Source organism: Vicugna pacos, chromosome 1 (assembly GCF_048564905.1).
Source record: "Vicugna pacos chromosome 1, VicPac4, whole genome shotgun sequence".
Classification (NCBI taxonomy): domain Eukaryota; kingdom Metazoa; phylum Chordata; class Mammalia; order Artiodactyla; family Camelidae; genus Vicugna; species Vicugna pacos.
The window spans coordinates 82,971,941-82,987,813 of NC_132987.1; the positions used below are offsets into that span (position 1 = coordinate 82,971,941).

The 15,873-nt window shown below is 38.1% G+C and overlaps 3 protein-coding genes across 55 annotated transcripts in view; 1 reads left to right on the plus strand and 2 right to left on the minus strand.

Annotated features, from left to right (window-relative positions):
* Nucleotides 1–7,758, plus strand: part of ABI3BP (ABI family member 3 binding protein) — a 237,934-nt gene extending 230,176 nt beyond the window's left edge. For all 50 annotated transcript variants that reach the window (XM_072966334.1, XM_072966368.1, XM_072966340.1 and 47 more), the window contains 5 exons: nt 2,134–2,213; nt 2,952–2,981; nt 3,614–3,775; nt 5,045–5,167; nt 6,517–7,758. In XM_072966334.1, the coding sequence (XP_072822435.1) occupies nt 2,134–2,213; nt 2,952–2,981; nt 3,614–3,775; nt 5,045–5,167; nt 6,517–6,632 (511 nt within the window). In that variant the 3' untranslated portion in view covers nt 6,633–7,758. The remainder of the gene's footprint in view (nt 1–2,133; nt 2,214–2,951; nt 2,982–3,613; nt 3,776–5,044; nt 5,168–6,516) is intronic.
* Nucleotides 1–15,873, minus strand: part of LNP1 (leukemia NUP98 fusion partner 1) — a 311,204-nt gene that overhangs the window by 53,648 nt on the left and 241,683 nt on the right. The window lies entirely within an intron of this gene.
* Nucleotides 8,078–15,873, minus strand: part of TFG (trafficking from ER to golgi regulator) — a 31,257-nt gene continuing 23,461 nt past the window's right edge. For 2 of the 4 annotated variants that reach the window (XM_072966553.1, XM_072966542.1), the window contains exons 7-8: nt 12,470–12,568; nt 8,078–8,882 (exon numbers count right to left, since the gene is read on the minus strand). In XM_072966553.1, the coding sequence (XP_072822654.1) occupies nt 8,503–8,882; nt 12,470–12,568 (479 nt within the window). In that variant the 3' untranslated portion in view covers nt 8,078–8,502. Of the gene's footprint in view, nt 8,886–12,469; nt 12,569–15,873 lie in introns of all 4 variants that reach the window. The other 2 variants (XM_072966549.1, XM_072966538.1) reach the window with 1 other exon arrangement.

The following is a 15,873-nucleotide window of genomic DNA, read 5'->3' on the forward strand; positions in this document are numbered from 1 at the left end:
AACATGTGTCTTTTAATTTCCATGCTGTTGATTAAACTTAGTTTAAAGTGATTTCTTCCAAACTTGTCAAGTGTCATAAAATGGTGGCCAAAAACCCCCCAAAACATGAAAAAGTAGTTTATTGACGTTTGTGGCCGTACTACAAATGAAGCTGAAGTGTAAATAACTGAAATAAAAAGACGTGGAGATAATTTCAGCCATCACACTTGGCCAAAGCACAGGGCTTTTGGGCAGTGGCCTGGAATGTGGAATGCACTGCCTACTTGAATCAAAGTCCAGATGCCTGTGATTTCTTTTTTCCATTTTCAGATCACCATCGTGGGGTGATTTTTTTTTTCTTTTTTATAAGGTTTTCAGGCTTCTTAGCTAGAACCTACACCTGTGGGAAATATTCTATGCCAAAGTATCCCATGTATGTGCAGTTTATTTAAATGAGTCACATGGGTGGTTTTATACTGACTCTTAATACAAAGGATAAAGGCAGTTTCTATCAGTTGGTTAGTTTACAACATGCTTTGATGTGCAGTCTCTCACTATAAAAACCCTGCACATTTAAATCCCCATATCACAAAGTTTGGAAGTTTGGAAAAGCAAAGACAGTAATAGAATAACGGTTAAGACCCTCATTTTTCTTAACTAAAAAATAGGACACTCCCTACTCTGGGGGTTTGGTGTGTGCTATTATTGTGTGTCATGTAGCGTCTGATACATAGTAAACACATAGTAAACACAGGAAGTAGCTGCCATTGTAATGCTGGAATCTGCCTTCCTTAGAGATTCTAGAACTGTCTTACTACGCTGCTTCAGTATTCAAAACTCTGACTGCTGAGCCTCAGAAAGTTCTGTGACTACTCACTTGGTATCCTTCGTACCAAATTGAGAGCTATCGCCCTTCCGTTTTTCACTTGTTTCTGTCTTTTGTGTGTTCTGCACTTACTCAGTTACAAACTTCTCAAAAAGGGGAATTATCTCCCCGAAGCCTTTTCCAGATTTGAGACTCACAGTATTATCAGCTGACTCAAGTTGGTTTCACATTCGAAATTACTTTCCTGCTAAGTCTGCTCCTGAAAGGAACTCTCAGTTTCAGGCAAACAGCTTTACTGTAGCTTTACTGTTTGAATTTAAAAGGATTTGCTCTGCTTGCGTATTTGATGGATGAAATTTGTCAACTGTTGCACAGCAATTTAGCGCATAATTAATTCTTAAGAATAGACTCAAACATCCTTATAACTTCAAGGGATCTGGGCTCATTTTGTGTTTTGTTTTTTAACATAAAGGGTTAAGGGCCTGGCCCATATGAATCTCCACATTTTCTGTGTGTACAGAGGGAAAGAAGAGTGTCCTTGTGTCCAGCTCTTCATGAGGTGGCACTACCGTGCCTCTGCTGTGGATCTATCGTGGCGTCCTGTGATCCGCAGAAGACTTGAGTTTCAGGAGATGACTGGGAACTCCTTGCAACAAAATATCCTCATGTGCAACTGCTTCCATAGCTTCGTCTAGTAGTTCTCCAGTGTCATTGGGCACAGGATTCACCTCAGGAATGTGCTATACTGACCTGGAACTTGTAAACACTGATCAAAAATTGATTCAGTAGCTAGGATGGAGCAAGAGAGCTGTGTTTTAAACACTTTCCCCACTGCAACTCTATCTTGTGATCCTGACATAGGCAGTTCAAACCCCACAACAAGGAACATTGCCTAAGTCTAAGGCTATATCCAGGGTTGGGATAATGAGTAAAAAGGAACTGTTGCAATTCTTTGCTTCCAGGGAGTAGCTGAAACATTTAAGGAAACGGAGGCCCCTTGTCACTGGTGTTGGCCTGGGCCCACCACATACCTCTTTCCTGTGTGTCCCATTAGCAGTCTGCCCAGTTATTTCTACTAATTCAGAGTTTTTAAAAGACAACTATCTTTTTTTTTATTAACCTAACCCTTTTCTTCTAGAAAACAATTAGAGAAGCTGTTTGGAAAGTAAAATTAAAGAAATTTTTCTTTCCTGAAGCCCCTTCTAGGACATACGTCCGTTCCCCATCATGATGGTTTCAAGGTGGAATCAGGAGAAATGTCAGTATAACAAGGACATGCTGTTTCCTACCCCTGAAGACAATGTTACTTTTTTTCCCCCCCTAAACAGCTACGAATTCCAGGTGAAACCCAAAAACCCACTTGGTGAAGGCCCCGCCAGCAACACAGTGTCATTCAGCACTGAATCAGGTAACCGCATCAACAGTAACCCCCAGCGAGGACATAAAGGGCCACACTGGTTTGCACAGCCTGTTTGAAACCCAGCTTTACCACTGGGTAAAGTGCTTCTTGAGTTTCAAAAACCATCCATTTGAAAAAGCAAACTGATGAAGGTACTTTCAAGGAAACACCACTTATTTTTTTCCTCATTTATCTTGATGTCAGAAAAAAAGGGATATCAGTTTAAAAGAAAAAATCATGGAGTCAGTCTATACTCAAAAATCATGAACTCCTCTCTATGCCTAGAATCAAAGTATCAGACCTGCTGAGCCATAGTATCTAGAAAGGGAATTCATTTGATAGTTTTTATGATAAACAGCTATGAAATTTTTTTAATTTGGCCTATGCTCCAACTCCTTAGTAAGATACGTCTCTACTCCATCTTGGTGATTTTAGCATCAGTGGTTTTTGTATGAAACTAAAAGAGGAAGAATTTTAAATGAAAGTAAAATCTAGAACAGCAAGACAGACTCTTAACTACTCAAATCACAGAAAGATACATCTGAGTACTTGGCAGAGGAAATTCTCCAATGGAGAACAATTCCCAAAACAAAATTACACAATTTTCAAGCTCAGACTTTAGCAAGAGTGTACTATTTTGCAAGATTTCTTAGCAACTGTAAGCGCCCAGTTCCTTCACTATCCCACTGGAACACGGACTGGCTCACCTAATAACATCTGACTTTTGTGTTTGCTATTTCTCCTCAGCCGACCCAAGAGTGAGCGAGCCAGTTTCTGGTAAGTACCTGTCTCAATGAGAACACGACTACATGCTTGACTGCAATGAGTCAACTAAACAGGCATGGCAGAATTTTAGTCATGATGTTTTAGTCCACTTAGTCTTCTTAGAATATCAATCAGGTGTGAGCATTTACCTAAAACACTCAGTAACACTGAGAGCCTATGTTGTTTCAGGAACAAGCTGAATATTTTGAAACCTGCTTTTCATTTATGTAACAGATCAGCTTAAAATTCTGTTTAATAAGTCAAGATATAGCACCACCATTTCCACTTTTAGTAGGTCACATTAAGGCAACTGCTTAAATTGTATAATATGCTACAAAAAAGAAACCTACATTTGCTCCTAAAAGGATGCTGTCTACATCTAGCAAGTCAGGGGCTATTTAACATTGACATGTGCTGCTCCAAGATTTACCTCACTATTGACAGAAACTTAATGGAGGGGTTACGTGTTGATCACATGTTAAAATTCCTAAATCTTCGGCCCCGATATTTAGCTTTAGAGAGAATCAGGTATGGGCAAGCTGACAATGAACTTTGCGAACTGCTTTTTTTTAAAAGCTTTTAAGACAGCTCTTCAGTACCCAAAGTCAGATACTTAACTCAGACCATGTGTTTTCCTTTTACAGCAGGAAGAGATGCCATCTGGACCGAAAGACCCTTTAATTCAGACTCTTACTCAGAATGTAAGGGCAAACAGTATGTCAAAAGGACATGGTATAAAAAGTTTGTGGGGGTGCAGCTGTGCAACTCCCTTAGATACAAGATTTACCTGAGCGACTCCCTCACAGGTAAGCAGGGCCACCAGTGCTGTGAGCCTGGTCCTTCAGGGACTGCTTTGCAGCATTGTGTAGCCTGGTCTTTTCTATGGACAGTTCGACACTGGGTGTGATGTAAACACAGACTTTTTTTTCCAGCAAGATGTTATTGGAATCTTAGGATTTGAAACATGCTATTAGCAGGAAAATAATGAAAACACAATTGAAACAGTGCCATCACGGCAAACTTGAATGTAGAGAAACTAGCCACACTTGAGCTCAATTTTGTTACAGCCAACCAAGGATAAAAAGCTTACTGCTAATGCCTGTATCTAACAATGATCATGGAAGGAATAGGACGTATTTAAGATTCTAATCCTGTCAGAGACAAAAGCAAGATTAGAACATTGGGCCAGAAGGGCTATCCACCCTTGCTCCAGACTGAGTGGGTTAATATTTTCTCTTCTATAGACATTCAGTAAAAATTTAAAAGAAGTAAGGCTGGCCCCAATGTAGAAAGGCAGGCATTTGTTCAGTCATTCAACAAATTCATCTGCTTTGTTCAGACATTGCTTTAGGTACTGAGGACAAAGCAAGAAACAAGACACATTCCTGCTCTTTGTAGCTTAGTCTAGTGGGGAGAGACTGGCAGCGAATACGTAAATTAGAATTTCATCTAGTGCTTTGAAGGCAAAAAGGGTGAGAGAGAATGGCTGAATGAAAGCTCCTCTAGTCAGAATGGTTAGGAAAAGCCTCCCTAAAAAGGTAACACTTGTGCTGGGAAGAAAACTATGAGAAGGAACCAAGCAAAGGCTGAGGGATAAAGAGCAGAGGCAGCAGGAAGAGAAAGGCCAAGGCCTGCGGCAGAGGGTGCCCAGGTGGTCCCGCCAGTGTGGCCGAGGCTTGGGCAGGGGACGCTCAGGCAGGCGTGAAATCACATGGAGCTTTGAAGCCAGGTCAGGACTCTGGGTTTTGTTCTGAGTACAACAGAAGACTGCTGGAGAGGTGATGGAGGGGGAGTAACGTGACCTGAGTTGCATTTTTAAAAGATGACTAATCTCTGGGAGGAAAAGGGGAGGAAAGATAGGGAAAGGCAAGAGTGAAAGCAAGGATGCCAGCTGGGAGGTGATTATGGAGATGAGTCTAAGGTTCAGTCAAGGCACACTGGTGGCTTGAACTAGGGTGAAAGGAAAAAGCACAAGAACAGGGAAGGTGCATTATTTGAAGCAATTTGATTCTTTCAGAGTTGTCCCATCTCAAAGGGAGGAATACTTTATGATCCCTTTAATTTTGGTTCTTCAGGAAAATTCTATAACATAGGCGATCAGAGGGGCCATGGAGAAGATCACTGCCAGTTTGTGGACTCGTTTTTAGATGGACGCACAGGACAGCAACTCTCTTCTGACCAGTTACCCACCAAGGAAGGTACGTTTTTTGAGCCGCCTCATAAACATGAGGCTTTCACAAATCCGCCCCCAGAGCATTCAAGCTGAGGAGAGCTATCACTTTAAAAATAACTCTGTAGTACTACTGCTCTAATGATCTGCCTAGGAAAGACCTTCCATGTAAGACCTTAATATGAAGACTTCAGTAGAAGTTTCTCAACCTTCCTCCCATTCCTTAACTCTATTCCTTAGAGCCTTTCGGGAAATTACACTCAGGCATTTATGAATGCATCCTACCTTAGGAAAACCTGAATTTGCAAGAACAGCTATAAAAGAGCAGCATTTCCCAAACTTTAATCACTCGTGTATTGTTACCTTTATGGTTTTTGTCATACAGAGCACACAGGCAGGTTCTTTTTTTATTCCTTTAAAAACTTTTAAAGAAGACTTTATTACTACCATAGATGGGAAAAGGTATTATTTGCCTTATTAATAATTATGTAAGTATAATTAATAGAACAATTCTGCTGAGAAATGACTACTGTAACTTGCTAAAGACACATTAGCCCCAAGCTGCTTAATGAGGATTGAGAAGACTGAAAATTAATTTAATCCTTGTCCAGGCAGGGTAGAAGGTAAATTAAATATGCCATATTACTCAGGAACTACCAAGAGGGGTTTGTTAAATACTTAAAATTATCTGACTAGTCTTTTCAGCAATGCATTTTGTGCACTGGCACATAGTAAAAGATGACTTGGTGAGATCTGTGACCTCATTAACGAAAGGTCAGACTGCTGCAGCCTCCCAGGAACTGGATGTTCTGGAGCCACTATACTGTCATTGTCTCTATTTCCGTAACATTTTACATTCACAGCTAAATTTTTAATCATTCAGTGTAGGGTCCTTGAAGGAAGCTTTCCCCAAAGTTGAATTCTTAGAAATTCAGCAATCTGAGAACTATCCTTCTTTTGTTTCCTAACACTTTAGAACATGCTTTCACCCAGATGACTTCTTCACAGACCATCACTGTGCAGGGATGTGCAGAAAGTACACTTTCACATAAGACGGCGTGTACTGAACCACGTCAGTGACACGCAAACAAAACACGAAACCCTTCCAACTCCTGCCCCTTCTCAGCTTTGACTCTCCAATACCACCAACCATCCTACCCTACCTAACTTACTAAGTAAGGCAGGTGTCACGGAGTTCCACGCGCCCCTGATGTTTAGCCAGCCGTTACTATCAAGAAAGACACCATGCCTTGGTTGTTAGCCATTTTCCAAAATACCCCGCTTCACCTAGAGTAACCTTCGGGCACCCTTCCATCTGTGAGCAGTGAGGACAAAAACAACATAGCAGCTATTAAAATTAATTATTTTCTCTCATAGGCTATTTCAGAGCAGTTCGCCAGGAACCTGTCCAATTTGGAGAAATTGGTGGTCACACTCAAATCAATTATGTCCAGTGGTATGAATGTGGGACCACAATTCCTGGAAAATGGTAGATGCTGCAGTGATGTTCAAAAGTGCCTTCTGTCTCATCATGGCCAAAAATAATTGGAAACAGTATGGTATGTGGTATGTGTCACATGCATTTAAAGCTCTTATGTTTACTATGTATAAAAGTTTAAAATCTAATTAATAGCAATATTAGATGTTTATTAGAAAGATTGCTAAGAATATTTATCAGGTTTTACAAAGTCATTTTAAGAAAGCAAGATATTAACAGAATAACATTTTGGGGAAGCTGGCTCCCTGTTCATGGTATTTTAAGAGATCATTTGTTTATTATTTATCACACTGTTGTAATGATGTTTTAAGATACTTTTATAACAAAATTAACATCAAAAACTAATATACTTTTTAAAAAAATTTACTTTTATTGTGTATTCTTCCCACTGGTGAGTTAATTCCATAAATCTCTACTTGGTTTAACTTATTAGAGCAAATTATCTTCATCATATATATCTGTGGGGTGGGGAAAGTCTTAATATTCACGTTTATTTAAACTTCAACTCTTTAGCAACAGCTGAACAGCTTTTCTGAAGCATTTAAATAGTTACCTATTCATGCTAATATACACTTCCTTAAATATTTGCAAATTACTGAAAAGACTGTTTGAATCAGTAAATTTTATTTCAGCTGAAAATGGAATTGAGAATCTGATATATCATTTCAAGATACATATTTTGTTCTTTCTCTGCCCTTAAATGTTAGTGTCTGAATGTTCTTTGTCAAACTGTCCGTTTAAGCAGTTGCACTCATACCGTTTTTAACATCATTCTAATCAAGCTGTATACGGAAGCTGGCTGTAAAGTCTAAGCACACAAGGATAAGGAGTGATGCGATCCCTGCCATTTTACAGGCTTTTTTTACACAGATCTTTCAGCAATGAATGTATCAAAGGTGGTTTTCATAATGCTAACTCAATCTGTATGAAGATCTCATTTTTATTTAAAGTACTGTTTTCCTTCATTTGGAGAGAGGCAGGGAAGCTGCATTGTTGCCCTCATTCTTTAAGAACCTTTCAGTACTTACCTTTCCACGTGCTTCAATTTTATCAATACTACATTTTATATTTTCCAAACAAGTAAAACCTCTGCAATAAAGAGATGCACTTTTTATTTTTAAGATGGATTCTGAATGATTCATCTTTATAAGGAAACTCAAATTATTTGGGGTCTACCAAACCTTTTAATACTGAATCTATTGGGTTTTTATATAATGCTAAACTATCTATCTTTTTTGAAATCTGTTTTAAAGTTTCATTGTTCTAAGCCTAAGTCAGGACAAAACCAAACAGCACTGTACTTCTCTGAATATAAAACTATAAGTTAAAATGTCTATATTTCATTTTAAGACCAAAACATCAATAAGGATTTCTGTTTCTTGCCTTTTTTTCTCATGTATATATAGTGTCAATGACTAAATTAAATTACAAGACCACTAATGGATTCAATCACTTTTATTAACCTATCATCAATGTTACATTTTATACATAGTATCTAGTCTTCTCAAATGAATCTACTTTAGTATATCATGTTAATAGTAAAAAGCCAAGTAAGATGGCTAAACTTCAACCTAGCATTTTAGTATCCTCTGGACAAGGCAAGCGAGAAAGTCAATCACTTGACACACATGTAAGAGTAGTGTTCCATAATAACTAGGAAGCTGCTACACTTTTAAGCAGGGGAGGAAAAAAACTTTCATTTTGGTCTTTTTTTTTTCCCAGCAAATTATACTTTCAATTAACAGCAACATCATAAAAAATGCTTTTTAAATTTCTGAACTTCAATACAAATTAAAATTGCAGTACTGGAGTCTTTTGGGAGGCAAACAGCTAGCAGCTACATTCATCAGCGTAACTGAGCCTCTTTACCGATACCCTGGTCCAGGCTGGGTGTAGCCCTGACCAAAGGGAGGCCGGTTACGCGCATAAGGGTTAGGCCCACTTGGAAGAGGGGTCATGGTACTTCCAGGAGGTGGAGTAAAACCTGGTCTTGGTTGATAGGCCCCAGTCTGGCTTGGAGCCATTCCGGGCTGTGAGGCAGGGGCCACAGTATAATTAGCAGGCTGAGAAGTCTGGGCACTGTAGGTCTGTGGCGGGTAACTGCTCGCCTGGTACTGCTGTGGCGGGTGAGCAGGCATCTGCTGCGGCTGACCGGAAAAGGCAGGAGCCGGTGCCTGCGAAGTTGGCTGCTGGCCGTATCCCTGGAACTGCTGAGGTTGTTGGGGTCCAGTCTGCTGACTATAGCCTGCTGAAAAGGTAAAACATACATATTTTATTCTTTCTTTTGGTGAATGTTTTCCAGAGAATCAGTCTTACTGCTACGGACCAAAAATGATGAGAAATTAACAAACTTAATCCTAAGTATTTATGTAACAACCAGAGTAGGTAGATTCCATCATTTAATACTATTTCAAGACCACATAGTATAAAAGAAGCACTTTCTATACAATTCTTTAAACCCTCTAATCTTAAATTAAAACCATTATTTACATATTTCTTCTACTTCAACTCCTTCTAGACTATATAATCCCTGACAGCAAATTCGTGTTCTGGAGTAACTCCCAGTATAGAGTAGATATTCAAATGATAAATGTAGGAATTAATGCAAAGGCTAGTCATTAACCTTGTTTTGAGGGGAGGCCTATTTAATAACAGTACCAAATAAAAACACATTATAGAGAATGAGTATTTTTAAATGAAACAGCGGTGCAACAGAGACATCTTACTGTACTAATGAGATGCTTTAAGGTTTAGTCACTGTATAAGAACTAAGCCATTTAAGAATAAGCATTAAATGCTCATTTTCACAATCCTTAAAATCTTCCTTTTAGATTTGGTATCTGATGTTTTTGCCTTTACAATTCCAAATTCTGGTTTAGCAGTAACAACATAACACACAGAAAGCATATCATATTGACCCACAAAAATCAACATCTATATTCATTATTTACTAGGATGTAAATTTTTTTTAAAAGAAAAAGTCTGCTTCACTAAAAACTTTTATCTCTACCATGAAACACACCTGCAGCTACTTGCAATGAAACCTCTCCATTGACTGGAATCCTGTCAGCATTAAATACCAGATACATAAGAAAATTATTAAAATATGTACAACCCTGCATTAAAAAAAATAAAAAGGATTGAATGAATTTGAGTATATTCTGAACTCACCTTGAACCTGGGTTCAAAATTTACTCATGAAAGAAATCTTTTTGACATAGTCCATGAACAAAACTGGAAAAGGTCACAGAGGGAAACTGCCAAACCAGCAGAGTGTCAAACATGGTCCAGTGTTACCACCACCACTTACAGTCTCCAAGCAGAGTATTTAGTTGACTATTTCCATATCTCCCAAATTCAAGTTAATAGGACTAGCAGGATCAGAAATACAAAGATAATAATTTGAAAAGAACTAAATTTTACTCAGTGATGACCTAACTGAAATCATTATAAGCAAGCTTAATTTTTTGTTAGTAATTCATATATCTAATGCATTTTACTCACAGTAGTATCCAAATACTGAACTAATGTCAATTCATGATAAAACCTTGAAAGTCATACAACTTCTCCTGTCTTCTACGTAATTTTTTTTTTATTGTAAGTTTTTGGAAAAACAGGACTCAGCTTTTATATTGAAAATGTCTGTTCAACTTAAGATTGTGAGCAAAAAAAAGCTGTCTTTTCATCCTGGCAAATGAAATCTAAACTGCCTTTTTAAGAGAATCTGGGGACAACCGTATCCTTTATTTCTCAGGAAAGGGAATAACCTAAGGGCCTAAGATGCTGTTTCATTAGCAACCTACAAGTCTTTGACCATAATATGGCAATACCTCTATTTATTATGTATATAGTCTCCCTCCCACCACCATGCCCTCCCTTGGAAAACAAAATCAATGAGTAACTTTGGTGAAGAACACAGAAATGGCAAAAAAAAAATGGAAATTCTGTGGTTTTCTGAATAAGTAAATAGTACAAGACAAGGAGTCATACAGTCCACAAAGCCTAAGATATTTACTACGTAGCATTTTATGTTTGCAGGAAAGCCTGCCAACCCCTGGTCTAGAATGGAGAACACAGAATGACAGAGGTAAGCAATTTACTGCGAAGTCAAGTGTACTGGGTTCTGGTCTAGCTCCCCCACTAAGTGGCTTCAATGCATCGCAACTCCATAAACCCTTGTGCCTCAGGTAGAAAATGAATGGGTGGGACAGGATCAGTGGTCCCCACCCTGGCTGCAGTTTAGAATGATTTGTGATGCTTTTAAAATATCAAAGCCTGAGTCCCACCCCCAACCAAACGAAACAAGATCTCTGAGAGGCCCCTGTAAATTTCAAAAACACCTCTCCAGGTGATTCTGAGGCACAGTGAAGGCTAAAATCCCCTGTATTAGATAACTAGGTCTGTTCCACTCTATTATTTCCACAAATTATATAATTTGTAACACTAATTTCTGTTTAAAGGACTACATCCTAAAAATAACCTTCCCCCAATATCACAGTCCAAGTTTAATTCAGTCCACCTATTTAATATAATTAAAAACTAGCCCACTATAGGTTAAATCACTCTACGGAAATACAATCCAAATAAAAGCTGCTCTATGTGTCAAAATATGTTAAACTCCAATGATAGAATTTAATGGTCTAATTCAGGGGACAAGAAACATTTTTCTGTAAAGGACTAGACAGTAAGTAATTCTAGGCTTTGGGAGCCGCAAGGTCTCAAACTTTTAACCCCAGGGGTGACGTTTTCACACAGCGAGTTTGAAGCAGAGTAAGAAAAAAACAGAATATTCTTGCTTTAAGAAGTTGTCCCCTGTCATTTTTTGAGTAAAACAATTAGGCTTTTTTGAGTGGAGTTTCTTAGAGTCACTGATGGCAGCTGTCTACTGCATGAAGGTTAATCTCAGATGATACCTAAGTTAATATCTATATAAATGAGGTAATGTGTACAAAACTCTTTAAACTAACGCTCTAGATTTATGCCTAGGCTCCAGGGATGGCTCTTACTAACTATGATGTATTGACTCCAGGTAAGCTGCTTAATCTTTCTGTACCTGAAAAAGGGACTGCTAATGAGGCTGACTTCTCCCTCCATGTATTTACTGCCTGTTTTTCTCATTTTTGTATTGTAAAATTAATCCTTTAATTTTTTTAAAATTTAATTTTTTGAAATTTATAATTTTGATACTTAAATCTTTGGCTGTAAAACAAGAGTTGAACACAAATTCTCAGATACAACAAATGTAAAAATTACCTGAATTATAACCACACTATTCAAAGCTACACTGAAGAGATTTTTATGTTCTTAGTTGCCTGAAATGTTTCACACAATTCTACTTTTAGGGCCTGTTTTTGGTATTCCTACATACTTTTGGGAGATTTAAAAACCTAAGTAGCTCAATTTGGTTCTTATTTTATAAGATCGCCTCTTTCCATGTATGAGGGAACTGTTAATAGTTTTACAGGTACTAAGAGTACACTGCGATTATGTATCACATATAATGGAGGAAAAAATACTGCACTTTTGTAGTTTTAAATCACCCAGGAGGTACAGGAGGAGATAGCTTTGTGTTTTATACTACAAGTTATTACAGAATCACCTACTATGACTGTAAGTTTTACTTGCCCACTGGAAAACTGAAATGGTGATTTACAATAAAATATTTATGCAAAATATTTTAATAAATAAATGATTTTCCCTAATAAATACTTCGTAGCTAATATAACAATGCAAAGTATTGCAAATCAAGGGATTAAGAGGAAAGAATTAAAATTTAATGAGTCTAGAAACTGCTCAAAACCACGAGCCAGCGCCCCCTGGACACGCGCTCACCTGAATACTGGACACCGTACTGCTGCGGCGGCTGTGCCGGCGCCGGCGGCTGCTGGGTGCCGTAGCCCGCCTGCTGTGGGTACTGCTGGTACATCTGACCTGCAGAGCACAAGACACAGGGAAAGGGGCAGGTTTAAGGAGCAGAAGAGAAATTTTTTTTAAGACACATTTAATTCTCTCCCCCTTCACACAGAAATACACTGAGTACCAAGACACAAGAATGTGTCTGCTCCCTCTTTAGATGTCTCTGAAGAAGAGGAGAATGAACAGTTTAACAGATGGATATGGACACTCTGCTGTGGATTAACTTGCAGCAAATAACACTAGTGGTTACTTCATAAAGTCCAGAAAAACAAATGTTTTCAAACCCAAATGCCAACAGATATGTACTGCTAATGTTCAGTAAAAAATCAAATGAGTCAAAAATCAATAAATAAAAATCTGGAAAAAGGGACAAATACCATTAATAGCTCCTAAATCTTTCCCAAAGCCCTGTCTTTTGATATCTAAAGGTTTGAACCTTTGTTGCCATATTAATGGACTCTTTGGTAACAAGGACCTACGTCTTTCATTCCAGGCCTCAAAGACAACAGTTTGCTTTTCAACATCTGAGTATCCTACCCATTCATGTGGCCTCTGCTAAAGCTGAAGAGGTTCCCAGTTCCCCTTTGAATAATGGCACATGTGTTTAACCCTGGGGATGAGTTCTTAGAAATGGAAGTCTCATTTGGGGTCAGCAGACCACAGTTTCTATGGAGAAACCTTTTCGATACTGCTATTACAGGTGATTTCCAAGTAAGCAAGGATTTATTGGTTCATGTCTTTATCATGTCTACTACTTTACAGTTGTTCTAACAGTGGATTTAGCCACATCTAATGCCTAGAGTACCAATAAAACGTGCATTGTAATATCTAGCTAATATTTAAATTTTTTAAAAAATCTAGCTAGTATTTAAATGTTTAAAATAATTAAATGTTGCTAATTCTTTAAAAAATATTCAAACTTACCTGCTGTTGGTCAGAAGACTATGGGTAAATAGCATACTTATAGGCAGAAAAAGACAACTAGTGAAAAAAAGTCAGTGCATTACCCAGCGCCATTCCAACTGAGGAGCAGTGCTCACAGGCTGAGATCCAGGGACAGAACCCACGCTACCGGGTCGGCTGCTCAGCCCGACGTACTGAAGCACTAAGTGAGCTATGCTTATATTTACAGCCAGCTTATTTCCCAGCAAGCAATTGTATGCTTTTATGGTAGAAATAAAATTTGCTTAACTATTTTTCAGTTAAAAAGTCAACCTCATTAGCAATCCCTATTTCAGATACAGAAAGATTAAGCAACTCACCTGGAATCAATACATCACAGCTAGTAAGAGCCATCCCTGGAACGCAGGCATAAAACCCTAGAGCATTAGTTTAAAAGGAGTTCTGTACATGTTATCTCATTTATGTAAATATTAACTTTGGTATCATCAGAAAGCCTGAGATTAACCTCCATATAGTAGACAGCTGCCAGCAATGATTCTAAGGAACTCTCACTCAAAAAAGCCTAATTGTTTTCCTAAAAAAAAAAAAAAAAGACAGGGGACAGCTATTCTTAAAGCAAGTGCAGGTTCTATTTTTCTCTTACTCTGCTTCAAACTCATTGTGAAAACACCACCCCTGGAGTTAAGAGTTTCAGAGGTTTACTCTCTCTACAAAGTATTCCTTTTATTTATTGTAAACACACTTCACTCAAGTCTAAAACGGGACTCAGTCACAGTATTGTCACAATATTCTGAAACTTAATTATAAAGTATGTGTTTAGTGGTTAAAAAAGGAGGAACAACTTAGTATATTTGAAGAAAGAGACAGCTACAGGATCTATTAAGTGAAAAAGCAAGATGCCAACACAGTTTAGAGTAAGCTATGATTGGAAGAAAAAGTATGTGTGTGTGTATATATATATATATTATATATATAAAGTATATATATATATATAAGCTATGTTTTGTGTATTATATTTAGAAAGAATCAATGGTAGAAAAAGGTTAGAGTCATAAAAAACATTTTCTAAGGGGAGAATGAGAATGGGACGAAGCAAAGAGTAATGGTGAGCCTTCTGGGACTGTACTTTGTTACACGGACTGGCAGCCAGCCTCCATGATTACCCTCAGTGACTCCTGCACAGGTAGAGCATATGACAAAGGGCTGGTATCCTTCACATTTTTTCAGAAATTAGAAAGATTAACTCCACAACACAAAAATAAGCAATAAACACGTGAGTGTCCATTCTCTCATATAGTCCCCTTACACTGAATAGTGCTGACCTATATACCATTAGAATACTGCAGACATAACTGACAGTGACATTTCTGAGGACAGGCTGTGAAAGACAGTCATCCACTATTACTCTGTCTTGATCATTCATTGTGGTGGGAGCTGCCATGTCATGAGGTCATCCAAGCAGCCTATGACGTCCACGTAGTGAGGAACTGAAGCCTCCTGCAACAGCCGTGTCAGGGAGTCCTCTTAGAAGTGGATCCTTCAGCTCAGGTTAAGCTTCAGGTGACTGCAACTTCATAAGAGACCCTGACCTAAAACCACCAAGCTAAGCTGCTCCCACATCCCTAACTCTCAAACTGTAAGATAATAAATGTTTTAAGCATCTATGTCTTGGGATAAATTGTTACATAGCCATAGATAACGAATATACGTAGTTCTGACTTTAAAAACATGCAGGGTTGACAGCTATAGAAAAAAGAAAATCTTAAGACACACAGATGGGAAAGTGAACCCTGTTAGACTCCTGATTTGAACAAGCCACCGATTGTAATAAGGTAATCAAGAGACAAGTAGGGAAGTTCAAATATGTATGTATGTGTTGACTTTAAGAATCACCTAATTTTGTTGCGTGTGATAATGACATGGTGGTTATGCTAAAAAGAAAAGGTTATCACCTAGACAGGCACACTGAAATCATCGAGTGAAAAGTAGCAGAGGGAGTATAGTAGGTAAAAACGAATGCGAAAATACCGGTAAGTGTTGAAGCCGCTTGATGGAAACATGAAGAGTTGATTATTCTATCTCTACTTTTACATAATTTCAAAATTTACATAATAAAAGCTACTTTAGAAGTCCACTCAGCTTATCATTATATTGCCACATGATTTTATAGATTTTAATTATATCCTTTCCACCTTTTTAGTTTGTCAAAGAGCAATACTTCCTGGTCTTTGATGATTTTTAGCGCTCCTCTCTGTATCCTCACCACTTATCTATGTTTTTGGCAACCACTCAACTGCATATGGCTTTCCAGTAACAGAGGCATTCACTTTATCTGAAAAAAGATAATACTGTCCATTTTATTTCTGTTCATGATGCTTAACATTTTGTTGATCCTTTTAACTGAACAACACATATTA